Raw genomic sequence first — 25,332 nt, 5'->3', positions numbered from 1 at the left:
GCTGGCCCAGACCAAGGCGGTAGTCAGGACCCCTGGAGCTTGTGAGAGAGACCTGACCCCCTTCACGGCCTCATGGTGGGGGCGCAGCCTCACACGCGCAATAATCAGAGTTACCACCATGTGCCAGCCGCTAAGTTAGTCCCGGGATGCAGTGCTGAGTAAAGCAGATGTGGACTCTGTTCTTGTGCTGCTCTTAAGTCCTTTTCACTGAGGTTTCTAGTAAGAAGTTTGTTTTCTATCACTCACCAGGATATGCACATGGGCACTCACCCAAGTTTTATATAGAGCTGAAACGACAGTTTTGCAAAACACTCACCCTTACCACATGGGATACACCGCTATTTTAAATTCTGATATTCTTTAAAAAAAAAAAATTGGACGTAGTCTGCTGTTTGAAAAGCTCTTGTCTGGCTGGGGAAAGATGATTAACACAGTGGTGAATGGACTATCCCTGCCCCCGTTTTGACCAAAGAACCAATATCGGAGGTTTCAGGCCACCAAACCACATGCCTCTCACATGAAGTTGGTTTACCAGGGGAATAAATGGCGCCACCCACTTGGACCCCTAGTCACATCAAGGATGTAAAAAAGGGTCAGAGAGTGGAGGGCTGCGGGGCCCGGGAGCCGGTTTCTTTGGAAAGAGCTGCTGCTGTGCTGCTTCCCGGACCCCAGCCTTCCCTTGCAGGAGGTTCTGGGAAGGCCCACGGCAGGCACACCCACCTTCTGACCGCAGGCAGGCCGAGGGGCTTCCAGAGCTGCTCATAGAGCTTTGAGACGTTGGAGACATGGAGAACCGGGCCTCCAGGATCCAGGAAAGCTCATGTGGATGAGCAGGTGCGGTCTGACTCCCACCCTGGGAACCCGGAGGAAGGGCTGCAGGTCAGTGTGCCGGGTGTGGCTGCAGAGGGCACTGCTGTCAGCATGGCCCCCACCCAGAGTGGGTGGGACAAGCGCTCCACGTGTTTCCTGTGGGCCAGAGGTGGGCAGGTAGAGAGACAGCCAGTGTGCACCACTATGGCAGGGCCGAGGGGCCTTGCCAGGAAGGGCTAGGCTCACAGTGCCCTTGGGCAAAGGAAGACATCCCCAGGGGCACCCAGAAGAGAGATCCCACAATGCCCTGTGTGAGAGCATCCCTAGCCATCTGCCTGGCCTGGGGAGGACAGGCCATCAGGCACCCTGTCTCTGACAAGTCATGGGATCAGATGCTCTCCTGGCCTGGCTGAGCCTGTATTCACGACACAAACTGACTGATTAGACTGAGCCAAGACTGAGCTTCAGAGCTACAGATCTGCCCAGATTTTCTCCAGGGCCAGGGAAGATGATCGCCACTGAATAAAGCTGAAAGGGACAGGAAGGGACAGAGACCGAGGCTGGGTTCTGTTACATCCTGGGTTGTGTTTGTTCACATAATGGCTTTGCAGGTGTTTGTGAGAAGCATGGAGGGCTGTGGCAGAGAAGCATCAAGAGTGGGCATATTGTGGGGAGGGGGCCCGGCAGTGTCAGGGGAGGTTCCCAGAGGAAGGGACATTCAGGGAGGCCTGAAGGCCGAGTGGAAAGAGTGTTCTGGCAAGGCTGGGAGGAGGAAGAGCCTGGAGCCTTTGGGGGTTGGAAGAGATGCTGTTACAGAGGTTGGCAGGGCTGGGGGGAACTGTGAGGGGTTTGCCTTGATCCTGAGGCAATAGAAGGCCACTGTGAGGTCTTATCCAGAGGGCAATTATCTTGGATGAAAATATCACTCTGGTAGCTGAGTGGAGAAGTTTGGAATGGATAAAGTTAGAGGAAGGAGCTTCTTGGTGACCTCCGTGAGGTGCGATGCTGGCCTCACCCAAGGAACGGACAATAAGATGGAGCCAAAAGGTGGGATTTGAAAGATACAAAGGAGGTGGAGCCAGCGGGGCTTGGACCAGGTGAGGGGTGAGGAGTGAGGGCTGCATGTGGCTGGGGATGGATTTGTGGGAGCACCTTCACAGACAGGCTCATGGGGAGGCGGAGGAGCTCGGAGTTGGCTGGGATGGGCCTGAAAGCTCTGGAGATGTCCAAAGTAAGCAGCCAGACCTGCTGGCCTGTGGCTCCAGGGAGAGGCCTGGCCTCAGGAAAAGATCAAGGCTCTTCAAAGGGGAAGAGAATGTGTTTTCCACTCTTTTCGGGAGAGAGCACAGGGCCTAAAGAACTTGAACATCAGACACCACAGGATGTCCTGCCAAAGGAGGCTGAGAAGGCACAGTCAACAAAAGAAAAAGCAGACAACGGACTTCATGAAAACTGAAGCTTTGTGCATCCAAAGACAATCTCAACAGAGTAAAAAGGCACCCACAGAATGGGGAAAAATGTGTGCAAATCAGATATCTGATAAAGAATCCAGAATATAGAGGGAACTTCTAAAAGTCAACAACAACAAAGAAAACAACTTCCGAGGACTTGAGTAGACATTTCTCCAAAGAAGAAATACAAATGACCAACAAGCACGTGAAAAGATTTTCCACATAACTCATCATTAGCAAAATGCAGATCAAAACTACAACGAGGCTGGGCGCAGTGGCTCACGCTTGTAATCCCAGCACTTTGGGAGGCCGAGGCGGATGGATCAAGTGAGGTCAGGAGTTCGAGACCAGCCTGGCCAACATTGTGAAACCGCATCTCTACTAAACATACAAAAATTAGCCAGGCGTGGTGGCGGGCATCTGTAGTTCCAGCTACTCGGGAGGAGCGGGGAGAATCGTTTGAACCCAGGAGGTGGAGGTTAAGGTGAGCTGAGATCACGCCATTGCACTCCAGCCTGGCCGACAGCAGGACTCCGTCTCAAAAAACAAAAAGCAAACAAACAAAAAACCTGCAATGAGATGCCACCTCAGACACTTTAGGATAACTGCTGTTTGAGAAAAAAGGAAATGAAAGGTGACGAGGATGTGGACAAACTAGAACCCCTGGCTGTGGGAGACAGTATGGCAGTTCCTAAAAACGTTAAAAATGAAATTGCCGTACGATGCAGCAATTCCACTTCTGGGCACCTACCCAAAGGAATGGAAGGCAAGGCCTCAGACATTTGTGCCATCGTGTTCACAGCAGCATTATTTACAATAGCTAAAACGTGGAAGCCGCCCAGGTGTCCCCCAGTGCGTGAGAGGATAAGCAAATACATAAGTGGAATATTATTCAGCTTTAACAAGGATGGAAATTCTGAACATTTATGAAAAAAAAGAAAATTCTGAAAATCCTGAAAAAAAATTCCTAAAGAAGGAAGGAGATACGTTGTAACGTGGCTTCACCTTGAGGACCTGGTGGTACGTGAAATATGCCAGTCACAAAACGACGAGTATTGTGTGGTTCCACTCACAGAAGGCACTTAGTCGAATTCGTAGGGATGAAAGTAGAATGCATGTCCCCGGGGCTGGGGGAAGGGAGGAGTGGGGCGTTAGTGTTTAACGGGTTCGGGGTAATTTGGGCTGATACGAAAGTTCTGGCTGTGGATGGTGGTGATGGGGGTGCCACAGTGTGCGTGTGCTTTACCCCACAGACTCTACACGTAAACCGTGGTTGCTATGGTCAGTGTTACGCTTCAGCAGGTTCCCCAGACTTGCTCAGGACGAGGCCATCTCCCAGGCTACCACTCTCGTCAAGTCTCAGCACAAGGACAGAGCCTAGACCAGGTCAGGTAAGCCATTTATTGGTTTGTTTTAAAAATATGTATTTTATTTATACATCAAGTTTGGTGAGAAGTGCTTGATCAGTTCAGACAACATCTGGCACTTGATGTCTGTCCCTCCCTCCTTTCTCCTACTCTCTTCTCCCTCCTGCTGGTCATTGTGCAGTTCTGGAACTTAAAAAAGTGACAGCCAGGCTAAAAGCCAAGGGGTTGGGTCTAGCTCTCCCCGCCCCCAGCCACACCATCTGCAGCCAGCCCCAGGCACCTGTCTCAAGGATCTGGGGCTGTCCACACACACAAAACCACAGTCTCCTTCCGGCCAGCTGGGCTGGCAGCCCGGCCCGCCTCCCAACTGCATTCCTGCCTGTCCCTCGAGGTGGTGAGCACCCAGGAGGGGCACACACCTCTCCAAGCCTTGAGAGCAAAGCACAGAGATCTACAAAAATAGGATTTCCACTTGGAGAAACGTTGCTGGGACAGTCAAACCATGTCCCACACTGGACTCAAAGGGAACACGGGAGAAGAGAAATAGACCTCTCGGGGCATGGGTTGGGTCTGGGGTTTTCACCAAGGGAACTGGGGTGACAAGGAGAAACGTAATACTTTACTCGCCGGCAATGCCTCCTTCAGCACTGCCATGGGTGTCACAAACGTCCAGTTCTCCGACAGCTCGGCGAGGTAGGTTAGGAGCAGCCAGCCCAGGATGGGCAGGTGAGACTGAGGTGGCCTGGGAGGCAGTGCCCGCTGGAGGGGGCTCTGAAGGAGAGCTGGAATCGGGCAGCCAAGCCCCTGCCTGCTCAGGCTCTGCCAATTGACCCTGTGACCTCAGGGTGACAGTTCTCTACCTTAAAAGATTTGCATATGCTAAATAGGATTGTCAGCAGCTGAAGAGGTCCTGGGGGTAATTGGACTAGTAAAATATTTTTCCCTGAAAAAGCCTTCTGATGAGACCTATGGGACCACCTGGACCTTGCCCCAAAGAGGTCCTGTGTGTGGGTCCCATCAGGATCCCGGGCTGAGCCACAGAGGCTGGACCTGACCACAGTGCCCCCCACAGTTCATTCCCCTCTAAGGCAGGAGAACTGGGCCTGACCACCCCTTTCCCTGCACAGGGTGCAGGGCCAAGTTCCTCTCCTCACTCCTATGTCTCTGCGTCTTGAGAGGAGCTGGGGAACACAAAGAAAACTCCTCCGTGTATGGTCAGAGGCGGAAAGGTCCAGAGAGCCCTGGGAGATGGCAGAAATTTCCTGTCTTCATGCAGGCTGAGGGGCCACGTGCTGAGGGATGCTGAGCCTCTTAGCCCCAAACCCACATGCCTCAGCCTTCTCTTCCCTTGGCCTATTGGGCAGGGCCTGCCAGGTTCCAGGTGCAAGGACAGGCTGTATGCCAGGCCACAAGTGGGGCTGGCACCCTCGTGCCCTTTGGTTTCAAGGTTAATACTCTTATGGGAGGGGAGAAGAGGCAGTATCAGTGCCTGGGGCCAGCCCTGGGACCCAGGCCACTCTCCTCCGGAAGTCTTATTTTTGTAGGACTGACCCCATGTGACCTGTGTAAAAACACAGGAAACATGGGACCGTGGAGGGAACCCCGCAGACAAGAACCCCATCCTTGGGGCCGACAGGGAAAGGCCTGTCTCCCTTAGGCTGGGAGCCTGGGTCCTGTGGCCTGTGTCTGGCCTCCATGTGTGAGGACTGTGTGTGTGTGCTAGTGTGAGTGGGGGTTCAGCCCTCCCAGCATCTCAGCGCAAGTGGAAGAGGGACCCCATTCTACCCCTGGGCAGTGAAGACCTGTGGGAGCCACGCTGGAATCCACTTCGGCTTTGAGAACAGAGTTCCGGCTGCTCCATAGACACTCTTGTTCAGAGTTAAGAAGAGACAGCGTGAATTGCTGCCCACGTCCATGGAAAAATCTTTAGTTCTTTGCTCAAGTAAAAAAATATCAAATATAATAAATTTATGAAAGCCCATTCACAACATATACAGTCTCAGTTTTCTATTTCGCCTCTGCAGCTGGGGTGAAATTGCTTTTCAGAGCCCTAGGGCGCTGCCTGACCAGACCAGGCCATGGCTCTGCCTGAGGCCTCCAGGCACAGGCCAGCTGCTCCGGGTGTCCACGTGGTGCCACGGAACTCTGGCTGGCTGAGCCACGGGGCCGAGGCCCATTTCTCACTCCCAAAGCCAGGAAGGCCCCAGGCTGGTTTGCGACTGACTGTATTTAGGTTTGCCACAGTGCAACAGGCTGCTTTTCGGTGTGGCCGAGTGGACTCACACGATGGACTCACGGTCCCTGTCCAGAGACGGGGGGAAGTCGGCGAGATCTTCGCTGTGGCTGTCGTCAGACCCCCGCACCTGGAGGTTATCGCTGGTGGCTCTAGTGACACTGTCATAGGAGGGTGGGAAGGAAGTGGAGGAGATGGAGGAGCTGGAGGGCGGGCCAGGGGGCCGGGAGAAGTTCTCATTCATCATGTAGGCGATGAGGCCCTCCCGCTCAGGGGCGTCCTCTTCGGAGAGGCCGCTGCCCGCCTGCTGTCGGAAGAGGAAGGAGGCGTGCTTCAGGGAGCGCTGCAGCAGGTGCCTGCGGAAGGCCCTCTGGATGACGGTGGCCGACACCTCCTCCTGCTTGCGCCGGAGTGTGGTGGTGATGGGCTCGTAGGAGATCTTGGATGGATTGGCTGCCATGAACTTCTCCTCCATCTGGATCTTCAGGGCGTCCATCTCCCCAGACTCCCCCAGGACCCTTTTGGTGAAGGCAAAGAGGATGTCCATGCAATGGATGCGGTCCCCACTCACCATGGGCAGGTCCATGTTGATGAGGCTTATCTGGTTGGGCTTGGCGATACGGAGTGGCTCAGACAGGGCATCGGCGAAGTCAGACAGGGCCGAATACTCAATAAACTGAGTGGCCTCTGGGTCGAACTTCTCCCAGGTCTCATAGAACATGTCGAAGTCGTCCTCACTCAGGGGCTCGGTGCTCTCCTCCGTGGCCACACTGAAGTTCTCCAGGATGATGGCAATGTACATGTTGACCACGATAAGGAAGGAGATGATGATGTAGGTGGTGAAGAAGAGGATGCCCACGGCTGGGCTCCCGCAGTCCCCCCGAGAGCCATTGCTGTTGGGCAGACTGGGGTCGCAGTAGGGGGGCCCCGTGTTGAGGATGGGGCTGAGGAGGCCGTCCCAGCCGGCCGACGTGGTGATCTGGAAGAGGCACAGCATGCTGTTGGCGAAGGTCTGGAAGTTGAACATGTCGTCGATGCCGGCCTCCCACTTGACGTAAGCGAAGTTGGCCATGCCGAAGATGGAGTAGATGAACATGACGAGGAAGAGCAGCAGCCCGATGTTGAAGAGGGCAGGCAGGGACATCATGAGGGCGAAGAGCAGCGTGCGGATCCCCTTGGCCCCTCGGATCAGTCTGAGGATGCGGCCGATTCGGGCCAGGCGGATGACTCGGAAGAGCGTCGGGGAGAAGAAGTACTTCTGGATGATGTCCGAGAGCACAGTGCCTGTGGGAAACAACAGAGACTGTGGCTCCTGGTGGCACCTCTTCCTCAAGCCAGCATCACTGTGCAGGCAGGGGTGAGGAGCCTCTGTACAGCAAGGAGCCCAGGAGAGGCGGCCCTCCCAGGAGGATTGGGTCCACTGGGCATGCCAGGACCCTGTCTGCTCCTGCCTCTCCGAGTCTCCATGTCTGCATCTGTGACCCAGAAAAATGGGTCCATTGCAGGGTGCCTTCTCAGCCCCCTCGTTCCTTAATCTTCAGGGTACACCTGCACAATAGAGCTGTCCTAGGCCCGTCTTCTACATCTTGGTGCTGAGGCCAGAGGGAGTCTGCTTAGCATCCTGCTGGCCCAGCTTGGACCAGAACTCAGGCCTTTTAGCTCCTTGCTATTTAAAGTATGGTTTGAGGACCAGCAGCCTTGGGATCTCCTGGGTGGTTATTAGAAATGCAGAATCTCAGCTCCACCCCAGCCCACTGCATCTTAATAAGCCCAAATGATTTATGTGCACATCAGAGGGCATGAAACACTGGCCCAGAAATCAGTGCTCCCCGATGCCACGCCACGCCAGTGTCTTCTCTCAGCCTCTCTGTGATGGTTCTTCTCACCCTCCTAACCCGGCCTCCTTTTAGGGCTTCACTACCCCTGGGTCTCCAGTGACTACCTGGGTTTGGAGTTTTAAGGGGCATGGATATAAACGATAGAATAAAGAGTGAAATAAGCTTGTCTTATATTGGCCCAAGTGCCCTTTCCAGACTCCTTATATAACATCACTGACTGACATGTATCCAGTGTTGACAGTCAGTGGGGCAATGGGCTGAGCGCTTTATGGCCATCATTTCATTTAGTCCTTCCCGTTATCCCAGGAAGTGAGCAGATGCCATCATGCTCATATCCAGAAGAGGGAATGGAGGTGAGGTAACTTACCCAGTTGCCACCTCGTGAGTGAGAAGCTGGGATTTGACTCAGACATTCTGGCTCCAAGTTGATCTCTTAACCACTCCTCTCTGGTACCGCCCAAACACTGGGTCAGGAGATGATCTCAAAGAACACGCTGCACCTTCCAAAGCCTCTGAGACTGTCCCTCAGTGGTTCCATTCCTGCTGCTGCCGTCCTGCATTCTCTAAAGCTCCTCCCCAGTCCGTGAGGCACTCTCACCCTCACCCTGCTTGAGACTCCCCTGGAGATTCCTGACCCTACTTCATGCTTCCATCTGCCCATCACTGTAGCCACAGCAGCACCTGCCTTAGCCCCTGCATTACCCCTTACATTCACCAGAGGCAGAGGTTGTATAATGCAGAAAGATGAAAGTCACAGTCATCCCAAGGCAGAGCCCCATAGGGGTAGAGTTAAGAGTTTGGGCTCTGAGCACAAGTGACAAAAGAAAAAAATATAAGTAAACTGGACTTCATTAACGTTTAAAACTTTTGTGCTTTAATAGACACCACTAGGAAATGAAAAAACTCACAGACTAGGAGAAAATATTTACAAGTCATATATCTGATAAAGGACTATGATCCGGAATATGTAAAGAACTCTTACAACTCAACAATAAAAAGAGAACTCAACTAAAAAATGAGCCAAGTATCCAAATAGTGATTTCTCCAAGGAAGATATACAAATGACTAACACGCACATGGAGAGATGCCCAGCATCGTCAGTCATCAGCCATTTGCTTTTGCAAACCAAAACCTCAATGAGATATCACTTCATACCCACTAGGAGGACTCCCATAAAAAGAATGCAGGCAATAACCAGTGCTGGTGATGGGGAAATAATTGGAGTTCTCATACATTGATGGTGAGAATGTAAAAAGCTGCAGCCAATTGGAAAAACAGTTTGGCGGTCCCTCAAAATTTTAGATAAGTGGTTTTCAGGGGCCGGGGGAGAGGAGAAATGGGGAATGACTATTACATGGGTAGAGCTTCCTTTGGGGAAAGGAAAATATTCTAAAATTGGATACTGATGATCATTGCAAAGCTCTGTCCATATACTAAAAAACACTGAATTGTGTACTTTAAAGTGACTTTAAAATTAACTGTGAATTTTATGGTATGTGAGTTATGTCTCAGTAAAGCTGTTATATAAAAAAAAGATCTGGGCTCCGAGGTGAAACAGACACGGGTCAGAACTGGGTCTCTGCTGCTCCTTGTCTGTATGATCTCCCTCCTTTGATGCTGAATTGACTAGGTGAATTGCATGAGGCAGGTGATGTCTAAAGGAGCCTGGCATACACTTTGGCGGTTAGCTCTAGAATTTTCCATCTTCAAGGGATAACTTCTACTCTGAGGGGCCACCTACCCCCCATCCCTGGGGGCACACCTCATTCTGATTGAGCTTCCTTCTCCTTCAACCTAGAGTGCAGGCAGAACTAGCCTCCAGAGCACCTGCTCCCTTTCCCAGATTCATCCTTGAAGCTCTCTAAGCAGTTAGAGAACTATGTTCCCAGGTTCCTCTGGAGGGTGGGGCCAGGAGGGAGTGCTGGGTCCTCTGCCAGGTTGGTCTCCTTGGCCTGAGTGGGCCCTCTCAGATAAATTCTCTCTGGAGGGGTGTGTGTGTGTGTGTGTGTATGTGGGGGGGGGGGTTAGAAATGCACCAGAAAAGGAATGAAAGAACCTAGGGTTGGACTTGCCATTCATCAGAGACCCAGGGGCTGGAGGAGAGGCCTGGCTGGGGAGGGCTCTCTGTCCAGCTGACTTGGATACCCACCCACGATGGAGAGGATGACAACCACGAAGTCGAAGATATTCCAGCTGTTGGTGAAGTAATAGTGGCGCAGGGCAGCCATCTTGAAAATACACTCGCCTGTGAAGATGGCCACAAAGAGCAGGTTGATCTTGGTCAAGATGTTGACTTTCTCAGGACTTTGGTCATCTGTCTCCACCATCATGGTCACCATATTCAAGCAGATCAGAAACATGATGGTGACATCAAAGGCCTGCTTGGTCACAATGTCGAATATGAAGCCCTGGTACTTGTTCTGAAAGGAGAGGCAAATGGAAAGCGCTCAGCAGGGCCCTTGGGCAGGCTGGCAAACTGCCCATTGCTGCCTCTTCTCCCACACCACCCACCTTCCCACTCTACCCTCTGGTGAGCCCAAAGCCCCACTGCCACAGAGAGCATAGAGGAAAAAGTCCTGGAGGCTAACGCCGCTGGCTCTCCTGCTGAAATCCTTCTTGGGCTTCAAGACCCAACCCCAGGGCTCCATCCTTCACGAGGCCTTCCATGATGGATCCTCAGGGAGAGGTTTCTCCTTCCCTGAGCATCCTGAGCACACTGTTCATTGCGTTGTCTTTTAGTTCCCACAGTCTGAAGGCTCGAGGGGAAATTCAAACTTCAACACTAATAAACCATATTTATATGTGTCTTTAATCATAAATCAGCCTAGATTATCTGGGGGAAGAAATTATATATATATTTATATGTATATATGTGTAATATATATTTCTGTTCTTCCACTTGTTAAAGATTATAAATAAGTAAAACACACACACCACACCACACACACACACACACACACACACACACACACACACACACACACACACCTTTTTTGGATAATGGCTTGATTGGGCCAAGGGAGTCAGTCTTGGAGAGGACACAGCTCTCCAGAGCTCCTAGCCCTCCCCACCAGGTGACTCAGGAATCCGGCTCCCTGACTGTTCTGGGGATCCAAGGATGGGGCTGTGAGTTGGGGTGGGGTGGGGATTTGAAGGCTACCCTGCTTTTCCTGTGGAAAGCCTGGATCCTTGAGAGGAAGGAGGGGACTCGCTCAAAGACAGAAGGGTTCCTGTGGGTGGGGAGTATCCCCAGGATACTACATCCTTCTCATAACTTCCTCCCTATTTGTTTGAGGCTGGGACCTCTCTTCATGATCAGATATCTGATAGTGCCCCTCAGGCTGGGCTGAAAGACTGTCAAGTGACCCTGAGGGCTGGCCATGTGGCATGAAGGCTTCCCAGGGACCCCCAGAAGACCCTCCCCACTCCCACAGAACCAGGAGCCTAGCTCACCAGGGGCCTTGGGATGGGCTTCTGGGGCTTCTTGGAGCCCAGCTTCTTCATGGCATTGTAGTACTTCTTCTGCTCCTCTGTCATGAAGATGTCCTGGCCCCCTAAGTGCAGAGAGAAGGCGCCAACTTCATTCTGGGGTTCTCAGGTCCCAGCATGAGGGCTCCAGGATCTTGCCTCCTTGATGAGGATGCCAGGGTCAGCCGACTGCCCTTTCCACAAGCCCTTTCCTCCCACCAGCTCAGCCAGCCTGTGGGTTCTCTCTGTTCACTTGGTTTGCCTACAACTCAGTCAAAGCCCCTCTGATGAAGCTCTGCAAAGACCCAGGGCCTCTGAATATGGCCCAGGTGAACAGTTGCAGCCCTCACCCCAGCTTCTCCCAGAACCCTCATCTCTCAGGTGGATTAGGGCAGGCACGGGGCCTCCCACCAAAGCCCCTTCTTGTGTTCTTACAGGTGCAGGCATGCTACATCCCTGCCCACACCCTTCTCCCCACCTCATTCCCACAGGAGCAAGAAGAGGACCATCCCCGGCAGGGACGGTGAGATGGGGCCTGGAGCCCGAATGGCTCCTCAATCCCCTGGCACCCGGCCCTTCCCTGCCCAGCCCAGCGGAGAGCTGGTGCTCTACTTATCTTTTTCTTCTGTTGGTTGAAGTTGTCGATGATGACACCGATAAAGAGGTTCAGGGTGAAGAAAGACCCGAAGATGATGAAAACGACGAAGTAGATGTACATGTAGAGGTTGTACTCCCACTGGGGCTGCTCTTCGTACTGAGAAGGAGAAATCACACAGGGAGATCAGACAGGCTGGGGGCTCGGGTATCGCATGGGGAAGGGTGGGGGGCAGGGGCAGAGGGATGGCTAGGGGTGTCCGTTCTGTGGGAGAGAAGGTATATCTAGAGGAAGGTCACCAGCCCAGTTATGTGAGTCTGTGAGCCCCAGGTGGGTGGGGATAGAGGCTGGAGGAGTGGATGGTGGCAGGAGAGGACAGCAGACATGCTGGGCTCAGGGCCGGCATAGTATCAGTGCCTATTCTGGTCCTGGGCCAATGGGAGGCTGCAGAACATGAGGACCTCTCTCAGTCTTGACTGAGCTGTCAGTGTGACTGGGTGGGGTGCAGGACAAAGAAGAAACTTGATTTGCATCTCTGTTGCTTCCACCCCATCCTCCTGGGGTAAAAGTCAGCAAACTACAGTGAGTTTAATTTGAAAGACATTTGAGAATTTGGGGACTTCTTAGGAGACCAAGCAACCAGGCCTGGGCATTCCAGAGAGGCTGACCTCCAGAGTGACATGAGATCTTGCCCTTGTGGGCTGGGCTTTTAGATACAGACACGAATTCCCTGGTGGCCAAGCAACCAGGAGCCTCTGGTGCCTGACTTGGTAGCAGAGGCCACTGTGGCAACCTACCCCTCTGGAGTCCACAGCTGCATACATAATGTCCATCCAGCCTTTAAATGTTGCCTGGGAGGAAAAGATAAGATTAAGACAATCATTTAATTCTGCATCTCGCTTGAGCTACCTAGGGCTCCGGTCTAGAGAGATGAAGCAAGCTCCTTATGAAAAGCAAGCCATCCCACCCCACCCCTTCATAGCATCCAATGCCTGGGTGGTCAGAGAAAAACCTTGTTTAGGGCTGGGGGTGGAGGGGAAGCAGCTGAGCGGACACCCCAACAAGGCCATGCAGCAGGGAATAAAGCTTCTTGATTGAGGCCAAGAGTCTGAGGGGGCTTGCAGGAGGTCTGCCCTTCAGATCCATACTCATTTCCATTTCTAAAACATCACAGAGTCCTGCCAGTGATTCTGTCAGGGTGACAGAGGTCGAGCTTAAACTCTGTGTTCTAGACTCTAGGGCTGACCTAGTCCCCCTTGTCATCCATCTCAGAGAACCATGTGGCTTCTGCTCCATGGACTTCCAAGGCGAGTTCCCGAAGAATCTCAACCTTCCCCTGTACTTCAGGGGGTTCTTTTGCCAATAGTGTGTTGTAAATGGTTAACGGCTGACTTCCCAGAAGGAAAGAAAAAAGCCTGATTGTTGGTTTGCCGATTTCTCTTGTGTAAATATTCCCACCATGGTCGATTTCAGGTTACCAATGTGAAGTTACTCAACAGAGTTGAGAAGAGATGCGTAGGAGCTTAGCATTACGGCACTTCCGCTGTACAGACACAACAGATGTGGGAAGCCTCAAGGGCACGGAGGGTAATACCAAAAGGTAATGATGAATCTTCAGTATTTATTACCTTGTTTTAATATCATTTAATTTTATGTTTATAGAATTTAATTTTTTACAATGGCTGTTTAATAAACAGCTTGCAAAATTTCTGAAAATGTAACAATGAGCTCTTGTGAGCTGGCACGAGCCGGCTCCAGCATACCACACCAAGGGAGTAAAGAGGGAGGCTGAGCCACAGAGGGCCCTGGTGGTCTGGGCTGCTATGCAGAAAGAGCCCAGGAGACATGTTCGGTGGCGAGACTGACTCTCCAGTGAAGTCTCACTTGTGTTTTTGGCCAAATCCAGTCCTGCCCTGAGCCTCCTTTCTCAGCACCAGCTCAGCTAGACAAACTTCCTGTGTCTTATGAATTCTCATGAGGCAGGCAGGGCAGATGGGGAGGCTGAGGCCACCCAGAGTAGGCAAGCTACTTCAGCTCCGTGTACTGAGGCGCCCTTGCCTATAAAGATAGGTCCGGAAATACTTTGGAAACTGCTGGGGACCGCCCAAGGGTATGAGATACTTATGACTGAATTCTTCCCAAACACCGAGTGGCTTTGCCTGAAAAGGTGAGCAGTTCTCAGTCTACAAAGGAGGCCTTTTCTTCCAAAGTTCTGACATTCCGAGGGACAGCTGCAGGAAGAGACAGGTCTTTGGGTCTGGTGCTAATCTACCATTCTCCACTAGGCAGTGCAGGGAGGTCTCTGTGGGACTACAATGGGGCTTAAGGGATGGTGGAGGTGTGAGTGGATGCATAAAAAGTTTTCAGGTGAGAGTCTGAGTTTTCCTCTGCTTTGGGGACCAGAGGCAGGCGTCTGGGCTTAAGATTGGGCTAGCAAGACAAGCGAGTAGCAGCTTTATGCCTTGCGGTTCTGTTTGCATTTCTGTTGTCAGGGCTAATGGTAAATTAATTTTATGGACTATATTACAATCACTGAAGCCACCATACTCACAAAATCAGTGGAAACTCCAGAAGGATTGTGTGTGCTTAAACACTGCACATCAAAGATGGAAATATGTCCTTTTAAACAACACAAGAGCTATCACTATCTTTAATAACAGAGGGTGGCCACAGTCACAACCTTGCTAATAGTTCAGTTCCTGGGTAGTCTACAGGCTTTCATTTTTCAACCTGTGCCATCACACTGCCTCACTTAGAGCCCGAAGAGGCCAACTTGCCTGCTGGCTGGGGAGTCGGTTCTACAGTAGCACTGACCTGTCCCCATACTCTGCAATTTGGAGAATGTGGTATTGGTTCTAGAACTGAAAGTCTGGGGATCTCCCAGGGAGCCAAATCCCTGGAGAGTCCTGAGCCTCCTTTGGGCGCCGTGATCCTCCTATGAGGATCCAGCATGGCCCCACGGTCCCCCTCCTGCCCACTTTGTGGGTGATGGCCATGCTGCTTGACAGCCAGCGGGAGGAAGGAAGTCCCTTCTCTCCTGGACTTACCACCTGCAGAAGGGCCAGGTACCCGGCCCCCACGTTGTCAAAGTTGACTTTCACCTTGGTCCAGTACAACTCTCCGGTCATGTTCAAGGACTCACACTGGCTCTTGTTGTTCACGATGGTGTAGTTCAAAGGCAAGTCTCCCTCCGTCTGGTTGATGCACCTCCCAAACTTCCCCGCGAAGAGGTTCACGCCCATGATGCTGAAGATGAGCCAGAAGATGAGGCAGACGAGGAGGACGTTCATGATGGACGGGATGGCGCCCACCAGGGCATTGACTACCACCTCAAGTGGACAGAGAGGTGGCTCAGTTCCTGGGGGGCCCAGAGCTCATGCCCTTTTCAAGACCCCCCCGCCCCCACCGGCTGAACTCCCTGGCTGCAGGGGGCTGTGCAGGTGGGTGTGCAGATCCCATCATGGGAGAGGCCAGCTCCACGGCCGGCAGCCCTGGTGGGGAGTGAGGGGAGTGCACCGTAGAGTCTGGTGTAGCCTCAGAACGGCTGCTTTCCTTCTGGCCCTGAATCTGTGATCTTCAAAACTTGTTTTTCACCAAGGTGTGTGCTTGTTGAGGATGCCAGCAACTTGATGGGGAAGGACCCTCAAAACACGTCCCCAAGACTTCGGGCTTCCTAAAAACCTCATGAGTCCTTACATTCTCGAGCTAAATTCTGGTTTATTTTAGATTGTTGCCATTGGAAGGATGGGTGTTCTCCCCTGAAGTAGCCCGGGAGACCTCAGTGCAGTGTCTGGAGGGTGTTGTGGTAGTTCTCCAGTGCTCCCGTAAGAGCAGAGCCAGAGAGCAAGCAGCATGGACACTCCCGTGACACCCGCTCCCCAGTGAGGGGGCTCTCAGATCCCATGGAGCCACGGCCTCACGCTCTGCATCTAAACTCACAGCACCCTGGAGAGGATTCCCTAGTAGAGGCATTTGGGACCCTCCACCCCACTCAAGGACCACGTCCCCAGCTGTCCACACACCACGAACATGTGTGCCACACAGACGGAGGTGAAGCTGGTGTGGACCGTGTGGTGTGGCCCAGATGCCAGGTTGGGGCTGCTGTTCCCCAGCAGGCACGCTGAACCCTGGAACAGGGTGGGAAACTCAGCTCGTAGAGCACCAAACATCAGGGCATAGAGTGAGGTGGGGAACTTGGGAGTTTGCCCTTGGCTGGCTTTGTGGCCAGTGGCCACCGCAGAGGCATTCCTGGCACCCAGTGTCTCCTCGTGTCCCTCTGGAATCAAATGTCCTTGCTCCCAAAGAGACATTTAACTCTGAATAATAACCTGTCGGTGGTTTCCCACCAGGAATGAGCTGTATGTTTCTCCATGGATTGGGGGTGTGGGCAGGGTTCAAACCCATCAACCAACTGGTAAGCTGAGCGGTGTGATGGTGCCTGCTGGGTCAGTGAGAGACAGACAAATATGTCTTCTGAAGCCACACAGAACTGTGTATGTTTTGTTAAAAAAAAATACCCACACAGGTACACACAAACACACACGTGTCTTCGTTTTCTTGCTACATGTCATGACTGATGTTTTTCTTGGTGGGCTTTCTCATCTGCCTTATTTGCTCACATTCTTTGGTAAAATGTGGTGACTTGGAAAATGCATAGGGATCTGCACTAGGAAAACAGTGTAAAGGAGATCACTCATCGCATGGTCATTTCCTCTCGTCTGTCTGATCCTGGGAATGCAGCCTGCTCTGTGCCTCTTCCCTCACCCTCCCGACCACAGCCCACTGCCCATCACAGAGGGCTGGCAGCCTGTGTCTGTCAGGAGGCAGGGCATGCAGAGGGGCACACAGAGTGGGCACACAGGGATGCAGCCCAGCAGGACAGCAGAGGCACAGGGGCCCTGGTGCCAGTGGCCTGGGGTGTAGCTGAGACCCCTGTGCCCAGCGAGTCCGGCTTCCTCTCCCAGCCCTCACGGGAGCCCACAGGGCTGGAGGGGGGTGAGCCCTGGACGTGGGTGAGCCCTGGGGGTGGGTTTTCACAGCCATCTACCCTCGGGGTGCCTCCATGCCTAGCTGTGCCTCTCCTGGAGGTTCTGGGCCATGCTCCTACCAAGTCAGCCACAGCCACAGTCCCCGTGGCCACAGGACAGCAGAAACACAGGGAGGGGCCCTGGGTGCTAAGGGGCTGGGCCTGTTGGCCAGCAAGCTGAGGCTGGGCATCCCTCCGTGGGACCGCCTCCCACTCCCTGGTGGGAAGGCAGCTGCCTCTCTTACCCTCATGCCCTCAAATCGTGACAGGGCTCTCAGGGGGCGGAGTGCCCGCAGCGTCCGCAGTGACTTGATGGGGCCCATCTCAGCAAAGCCCAGGGTGTTGGCCACCAGGCTGACCAGAGAGACCTGTGGGAGGCAAAGGGGAAGTGGGGAGGATGGGGACAGCTCCCCACTGTTGGGACAGATGGTAGGGCTTCTGATGCCCCTAAGACAGTGCTGGGTCCACTCTTTATTAGTCCTGGGTTGGACTGTCATCACAGGCCAGCGACGCATTGGGCCAGGCTTCCCAGAGCCCAAGCTGGGGCGAGCCCAAGAGTGTCCTGGCTTCTGGGTCTTTATTGAGAGCGGCGTGTACTTCACACACAACAGCCCCACTAACCCTGCGATGCTGGGATGCGTCACCCCTATTCCACAGATGGGAAAACTGAATTCCAGAGGCACTCTGCAGGTGTGGCAGAGCAGGGACACAAAGACTGGGCTTTTGGTCTCCACATTCTTTCCTTCAATTCAAATTCTTGGACCTGTCTCTATCTTCCCCAAAGAAGCATTTTTTTGGGAAGGAGAGGCAGTCCTGGGTTGAGTAGGAACAGACAGACAACCGTGGGGCATTTCCCCAAAGCCAGACTGGGCGACATTTCAGCCTCTTCAAAGGAGAAAAGCAAATGTGGGGACTTGGTGGCACCAGGAGCCTCAGGCCTCCGTTTCCTCTGCCCTGCCCCTCCCAGGGCACTTCCACTCTGTGGATTTTATCCTTCTAAAGCTCCCTGGGCATCCGCTCCCTTCTTACTTCACCGCTGGCCTGTGATCACAGGCTGAAAATGGCCCCCTGCCTGACCTCCTCTGCAGTCACCATTAATATCGCCCTAGCACCCAGGCCAGCCTGGGGTTGGGAGAGGCTGGGGCAGGGGCCTGACTCCCACAGCCTCCTCCAAGGCTTGGCAGCACCAGGTGGGAGGGAGCTGGGCAGAGGCCTGGGGGAGGAAGATGCTCCAGACTGATTTCTGTGTTGCCCCCACTCACCCCTCAAGGATGCTGGGCTGTGGGCCTCCAATCCTGGAGAGGCTGGGGCATGTCTCAGGGACCTCTCCTCAAGGGCGGGGCCTCCAGAGCACCATCCAGGCCCAGGTGGTGTGCCCGCCCGTTCCTAACAGGCCACCTTGCAGTCTCTGTTCTTTCCAATGCTTGCCCCATCCTGTCTCAGGCGATGGCGGCTCCCTCTCTCCAGCTGCGCAGGCCACAATGCTTGCTGTCATCCCTGCCTCCTCTGTCTCTGACACCCTGTGTCTAACCCGTCAGGATTTCCTGTTGGCTCTGCCTTCAGAATACATCTAAGTCCAAACATTTCTCACCACTTCTACGGCCACCGTCCTGGCCCGGCCACCACCACGCCTCCCTGGATCACTGCCGGAGCCTCCCGGCTCTTCTCCCTGCTTCTACCCACGTCCTCTCTACCCCCGCCCCCGTGACTAAGTGACCCCTTAAGAAAACCAGTCAGCTCACGGCAGTCTTCCGTTCAGAGCCCTCCAATTCCGCCCCGCTACCCCCATGTCATTCGAAATCAAAGCCCATGTTTTTTTCGGAGGCTGCAGTCTGGCCTCATCTCCTGCGCTTCCTTCTGCTCAGTGGCTGCAGCCTCCTGCGTTCCCTCCGGGACGCCAGGCGTGCTCCGGCCACACGGGCCTTGCGCTGCTCTTCCAACCTCCCTTCCAGCCTCTGCTCGGAACGTCTGCCAGACATCAGCCTGGCTAACCCCAACTTCAAACGCACTCAAATGACACCAAAGAGGGCCTACTGTGACCATCCTATTTAGAGTGTAACCTGCGCCTCCCCCCGCCACCCGCTTCCCTTCCCGAGCTCTCTTTGCTCCATGGCAGAAGCCGCTTCCTCACACGGTGTGAAAGTGGCTGACTGGTTGTGCTGATCATAGCCACTTCCCCGATGTGGGGAAGAGCTTTGATTTTGTCCCAGCACCGCGACAGTGCTGGCACACAGTAGAGACCCAGTAGCATTTATTGAGAAATAATGCAGAATTCATCTTGGAAACATCCTTCCCTAGACTCTGAGGCCTGAGACAAACTTTCCTGCGAAGCCTGTGGACGGGGTGGGGCACAGCAGCGTGGCCAGTCCTGCTCAGCCTGGGGCACGGCCGCTCCCTGCTGTGAGCCTCGGCTGCCTTCTCCACAGGCTCCCACTCCTCTCCTGGGCCTGGACCGGGAAGCACTGGCAGTTCCCTTTCTCTTGCTTTGGCTCTGAGCTCCCCAAGGTGGCCGGTGGCTGCTGGGGGGGCTTCCCAGAAGTCTGTGCAGAGACCCTCTGGCCTGCCTTGCGGGAAAGCCTCAGCAGGCCCAACTGCCCACGATGCTGCGGGAAGAGCGGGTCAGGGAGGCTCAGGGCTGAGCTGCCAGGACCCCAGGCCCTCCCATGGTCCCTCCACAGGGAGGGACCTTCATCTTAGGGAGGCTCCGAGGGCTGGGCCGGGCAGTCCAGTGTGCCTAGAGTCCCCCTTCCATCCCAGCACCCCTCAGCCCAGCATTAGCAACCTCTCAGCCACCTGGGGTGATAGGAAGAGGCTGGACTGCAGGTCCAAGGACCTGGGTCTGCGTCTCTGTGCCTCCTTTCTAGCCCAAGGTACCTCTGCCACCACAGCCACCCATACTCTGACCTCCCACCCAGCCTTGGTAGCCTGAACCTGGACTCTGGCCAGGCTTGCTGGGGCCTGAGCCTCTGAGCAGGGTATGGAGACAGCACAGGCCTGAGCCTGCTCGGCAGCCACAGGAAAGACAGCCCTTGCTGGTGTGCAGAGCCTGGTGTCAAAGCTGGCAGCCGTCAGCAAACCCGGTGCCTCTGGCAAGCCCGTTTCAGGCTGCAGATCCTGCCTCCCGCTCTGTTTGGTGGGACCCTGCAGAGAGGCACCCCCACCTGCACCCTTGGCCTTCGCTCCCTTTGCCCCTGGTGAGTGCAGACCCAGGGCTGCCCTGCACTGACCACTGTTCCTCCTCCCTCAGCTACTCTCCCTCTTGACTGAGGTCAGGGCCCCTGTCAGACCCTGCATTCATGCTGTCTGGCACCCAGCAGTCGTGGGGCCTGGGTAGCTGTGGGGCAGGGGCTGCACGCTCCATCTGCGAACCGGGTGTTCAGAAGCCACAATGACCCCCTGCCCCAGGCCCTCCTTGGACACAATCTGGGCAGGCAGCCCTCAGAGCTACCTGATCATCTAGAGCAGTGACCCAGAGCCCCTGGCCAGTGTCCATGGCTTCCTCCTCCTCCCGGGTGACTCCACCCCTCTCTCATCCTCCCCAGCTGGCACCTTCTCCCTGAGACAGAGGCTCTCCCCCGCCTGCCCAGCATCCCTTCAGCAGCCTTCTCCCCCTGGCCCGTGGCTCACTCTGTCCCCCTCGTGTGTGCGTGGAGGCTCTGAACTGGCCATGTGTCGAGCGTGCCTGATGGGCACTCAGTCTGCTGTAGAGCACAAGCTTGTCTGCTCACTTCCCTTTCTGGACCCTAAGCCCCCAGCTCCTGCCCTGGCTCACGCCCTTGACAACTCTCAAACTATCCCCCAGAAGCAGGGGCCTCCCTCTCTCACTGCTGTGGCTCCGAACTAGGGGCCCTAGTGGCAGGACCCTGTCTCCTATTTCTTCTCTTCCTCTGAGCCTGGGGACCTGAGGACAAGGCCTGGGTCCCTCAGACTCACGTCTGCCTTCCTCTCTGCCTCCCCTTCAGCCTGCTGGCTCCCACCGGGCCCTCTGCCTCAGCTCCTCCTTCTGCACCAGCACCGGCAGTGGGTCTCCCCGTCCTCTGTTCCCTTCGGGTGCCCACACTCACGTCCACGATGAGGAAGTCGAGCCAGCACCAGGCATTGGTGAAGTACTTCTTGAAGCCGTAGGCCACCCACTTGAGCAGCATCTCCAGCACGAAGACGTAGGTGAACATCTTGTCGGCATACTCAAGCAGAACCTTGATGGTCTTCCGCTCCTCCAAGTAGATGTCCTCGAAGGCCTGCAGACAAGGCCGAACAAGGCGGACATGAAGTCTGGACCACTGCTGATCCCACCCTGCACTCGGCATCTCCTGCTGCCCAGGAGAGCGGGGAAGGGGTGAGAAACGCAGTGGACGGGGCTCCTCCCAGTCAGTGTTGGACTAGATGAGTGTGCCTTCCAGGCGGGCCTGTGCCACTGCCGGCCATGAGATGGCCTTACATGGTAGTTGGATAGCAAGGCAGAATGAATGGGGCAACCCTCTCTCCCTTTGCAATGAAGATCAAGTCTGAGTTTTGGGCTAGGCCTTTCTAAAACTTGCCATTTTATCTCTTTTTCTTCTTTTTTTCTTTTCTTTTTCTTTTTTTTTTTGAGACGGAGTCTCGTCTCGCACTGCCGCCTGGGCTAGTGTGCAGTGGCGCGATCTCGGCTCACTGCAACCTCCACCTCCCGAATTCAAGAGATTCTCCTGCCTCAGTCTCCTAGCAGCTGAGATTACAGGCGCCCACCACCATGCCCAGTGAATTTTTTGTATTTTTAGTACAGATGGGGTTTCACTATGTTGGTCAGGCTGGTCTTGAACTCCTGACCTTGTGATTCGCCCACCTCGGCCTCCCAAAGTGCTGGGATTACAGGCTGGAGCCACTACACCCAGCCAAAACTTGCCATTTTAACAAGAAGAGAGGGTATGCAGGCTCAGCTCACAGCTTTCTGTTGGAAACAACATAAAATATTTTTGTTTTCACTCCATTTTGCTTAGCTTTATTTACTTTATACATTTACTTACTTTCCGTGGGAAAAATATTGGTTTCCAATTAATAATGATGAAGTTTCACTTTACAAAACGTATTTAAATAAGCAAAAACCAGCGAGAGCAGATGTAAAGCTGAATTTTAAAGAAATGATAGTAGAAGCGGTTTGCAGATGTGATTTAGGAACCACAGGCACAGTGTTAAATCTCCTGTGGTTCTTACGCTCTAGGAGTCAAAGTTTCCAACATGCTAGGAGTTGTAAGTCTTTCTCCACCTCATTTCTGCCTCAACTCAAATTCCTGAGCTAACAGAGAAACTCCAGTGGCTCCCAGAGGGCTTCTACCTCCAGCCCACTGACTTGTTCCTGTTTCTGTCTCTGTCCAGAGTGTGCTCTGAGGCTCTTGTCTAGGCAACTGAACACGTCACTAGGGTCCTGGGGGAGCTGCCTCCACCTGCCACTCTTGGGCCTCCCCGTCTGACTTCAGGGCCTCTGTGAGCGACTGTGACCCAGGAGACCAGTGCCGTTGGCACGGTTGAGGCATACAAATGGCTCGCTGGGTCAGTGTAGACGGCATGACAGGATCATTCAGGTCCCAAAATGGACTTTGGAAGCTGTTCAAGATTAAAAATAAAAAAGTAGGTGTATTGTATACTTTTTGAGTATAAAAATGTGTACATCTTATAAAAGTTAAATAGTATAGAAAGCAAAAAAAGAAAGTAAAAGGCATCTCTAATTTCATGACGCCAGAGTAACCACTGCTAACATTTACATGAGCCTTCTTTTTGACAGTGTGTATGTGTGTGCACACACACACAATCACAATTTTATGAGACATACTAAATATTTGCCTTGAAATTACTTTCTCCATTAAACAATATGTTGTGAACATTTATTCACTCAGTAACATGAATATAAGCAATAATATCTATCACTGTTTTAAAAGGCTGCATGATTTCATTATTTGCACACACTACTATTTATTTAGGCAATAACCTTATTAATCATGCACATTTCAGTTATTTCCAGTTTATCCCTAGTAGAAATAAAGTTGCATTGGACAGAGGATTGCTGAGGATAAACTGGGTTGCCAGGCCAGAGGTGTGCTTTTGGAGCAGTCTGGGAACGGGCCCCTTCGAAGGCCCATTTATTTTATTAGGAGCAATGCCGACGTGTTTTCTTTGGATATCCGCAGTGTTCCTCGTGTGAATTATCTGTTCATATCCTTTGCCGGTTTTTGTATTTGAGTGTCTGGTTTATTTGGGGATATTAACTCTTTGGTAACACCATCTTGGTTTGTTGTGTGCCTTTAAATCTCATACTGAAGTTCTATATACGTCATTTTCCATTATTATTATATCATTTACTATGATTATATCATTTATTATAATTTTCATTTAGTAAAATTTTTGGTGTTGTGCTAAGAGAGCCCTTATTTCTTCCAAGGCTAGAAAAAAATGAGATTCTTAAAACGTTTTTTGTGGTTTCATTGTTTTACATTACAATTTTAAAAATTAAATGTAGTTTGGTAAGGAGCAAATATCCATTTTAATACTTTTTTCAGAATCTGGCTCATCAACTGCCCCAACACTTTATTAAATAATCCACTTAAAATCCACTGATTAAAAGTCAAGTTTATCATACAGTACATTCTTTATTTACTTAAGTCTATTTCAGATCTCTTTATGTGGTTCTACTGTTCTCTGTCTATTCCTGAATTAGTATCATATGGATTTCTCTGGAAATTTTAAATAATTTTCAAGATCAACTTTACCAATGTTTTGTCATATTTACGTAGAACTACTGAAAACGTGTTATTGCACTGAATCTATTAATTACTTTAGGAACTAACATGAAGTCTTCCTACCCAAGATGAGGGTATGTTTATCTATTTGTTCTGTTTTATACTGCTTGGCAAAGTTTTACAGTTTTCTTCATGCATGTCTTACACATTTATTATTATATTTATTCCCAGTTATTTGATGCTTGCAGTACATGGCATGTAAGAAATATCTGAGAGCTGTTACTTGTGACTAAATAGCTTCTCTTAGGATAAAACATCAACAGCTACAATTCTTTGCATGTTTATTTCATAACTGGCCATATAATGTTTTAAAAATAGGTTTAAATTATTTTCTAGGCAATCATATTATCTATAAATAATGATATAGTTCTATCATTTTTAACTCTTGCTTTTATACTTGACTGGATTAACTTCAATTATTTTATTTTCCAACTTTTATATAATGTGTTTAATTTTTAAAATTAATTACACTGGCTAGTAATTCAAGACTATTATTAAATAATGAGCAATAGCTAAAAAAGGTAGTTAAATCATCCTTTTCTTATTCTTGACTTTAATGAAAACGTTTCAAGTGGTTTTACTACTAATGATGACATAAGTTAATTTGAGAGTCAGCTTTTACTAAATTAAGAAAATGTATTTTCTTTTTTTTTTGTCCTTTGGATTCAATAGAAGAAAACACAATTTCTTTAAAAAAAATTTTTTTTGAGACAGAGTCTAACTCTGTCATCGAGGCTGGAGTGCAGTGGCACAATCTCGGCTCACTGCAACCTCCTCCTCCCAGGTTCAAGCGATTCTCCTGCCTCAGCCTCCTGAGTAGCTGGGATTACAGGCGCCCACCACCACGCCCAGCTATATTTTGTATTTTTAGTAGAGACAGGGTTTCACTGTGTTGGCCAGGCTGGTCTCGAACTCCTGACCCCCTGATCTGCCCACCTTGGTCTCCCAAAGTGCTGGGATTACAAATGTGAGCCACTGCGCCCAATTTTTTTTTTCTATTCTTACCAGAGCTTTTAAAATCAGGCACTCATTAAGATAATTACATGATTTTTCATCTTTGTCCTATTAATATAGTTTTCCTAATATGGTACTATCCTCACATTTTAGGCTATGACATATTTGCCATATGATGTACTCAATCTTTTAAATATATTTCTGGATCCTATCTGTATATATTTTGTTTGAGATTTTTGCATCACTATTCATAAGTATGGAGTATGAAGCATGAAAACTGGCCTACGTTTTCCTTTTGGTATACCCGAGGTTTTTAAAATCAGCACTATTTAGCTTTTAAAAAAATAATTTCTAGACCTGCCATCCTTTTTCATGAACTAGAGTACTTTAAATAGCACTGGAATTATTTTCTTCCTTGAGAATGTGAAAGAATCTGTTCCTGGAGATGTGAGAAATTAGATTAGCTAGTGGTTATCAATTTGATTGCTTTAAATTTTCAAGGAATCAGCCTTGGAATTTTATATCAGTTTTACTATTTATTTTCTAATTTATTAATATGTGTTTTTATTACTGCAGATCATATGGGGCAAAGGAAAAAATGTCTTTATTTTATTAATTACTTGCCATAGTTTCTTTAAGATTATTATATTTTTTATTTCTTGAGTTAAATAATTTATTTATGTTCTTTCTATTTAATAATAAAAGTAAGCAATGAATTTTCCTTTTATTACAGCTTTGGTTGTACTCCACATGCAGTAGTCTCAATACTGTTATTGTCCAGTTTTGTTCTACTAGTCACAGCTTTTTCTCTACCGCTACA

The 25,332-nt window shown here is 51.4% G+C and overlaps 1 protein-coding gene across 1 annotated transcript in view; it reads right to left on the bottom strand.

Annotated features, from left to right (window-relative positions):
• Window positions 1-3,648: 3,648 nt before the first annotated feature.
• Window positions 3,649-25,332, bottom strand: part of SCN5A (sodium voltage-gated channel alpha subunit 5) — a 100,760-nt gene continuing 79,076 nt past the window's right edge. The window contains 8 exon segments of the mRNA XM_064360128.1: window positions 3,649-7,145; window positions 9,849-10,119; window positions 11,153-11,253; window positions 11,780-11,921; window positions 12,560-12,613; window positions 14,810-15,091; window positions 17,034-17,156; window positions 20,853-21,026. Of these exon segments, the coding sequence (XP_064216198.1) occupies window positions 5,908-7,145; window positions 9,849-10,119; window positions 11,153-11,253; window positions 11,780-11,921; window positions 12,560-12,613; window positions 14,810-15,091; window positions 17,034-17,156; window positions 20,853-21,026 (2,385 nt within the window). The 3' untranslated portion in view covers window positions 3,649-5,907.

Source organism: Aotus nancymaae, unplaced genomic scaffold, assembly GCF_030222135.1.
Source record: "Aotus nancymaae isolate 86718 unplaced genomic scaffold, 86718_ANA_hifiasm-v0.15.2.pri h1tg000038l, whole genome shotgun sequence".
In the NCBI taxonomy this organism is placed as follows: Eukaryota; Metazoa; Chordata; class Mammalia; order Primates; family Aotidae; genus Aotus; species Aotus nancymaae.
Note: the sequence above shows the minus strand (reverse complement) of the source record. Positions and strands in the feature narration are given on the sequence as shown.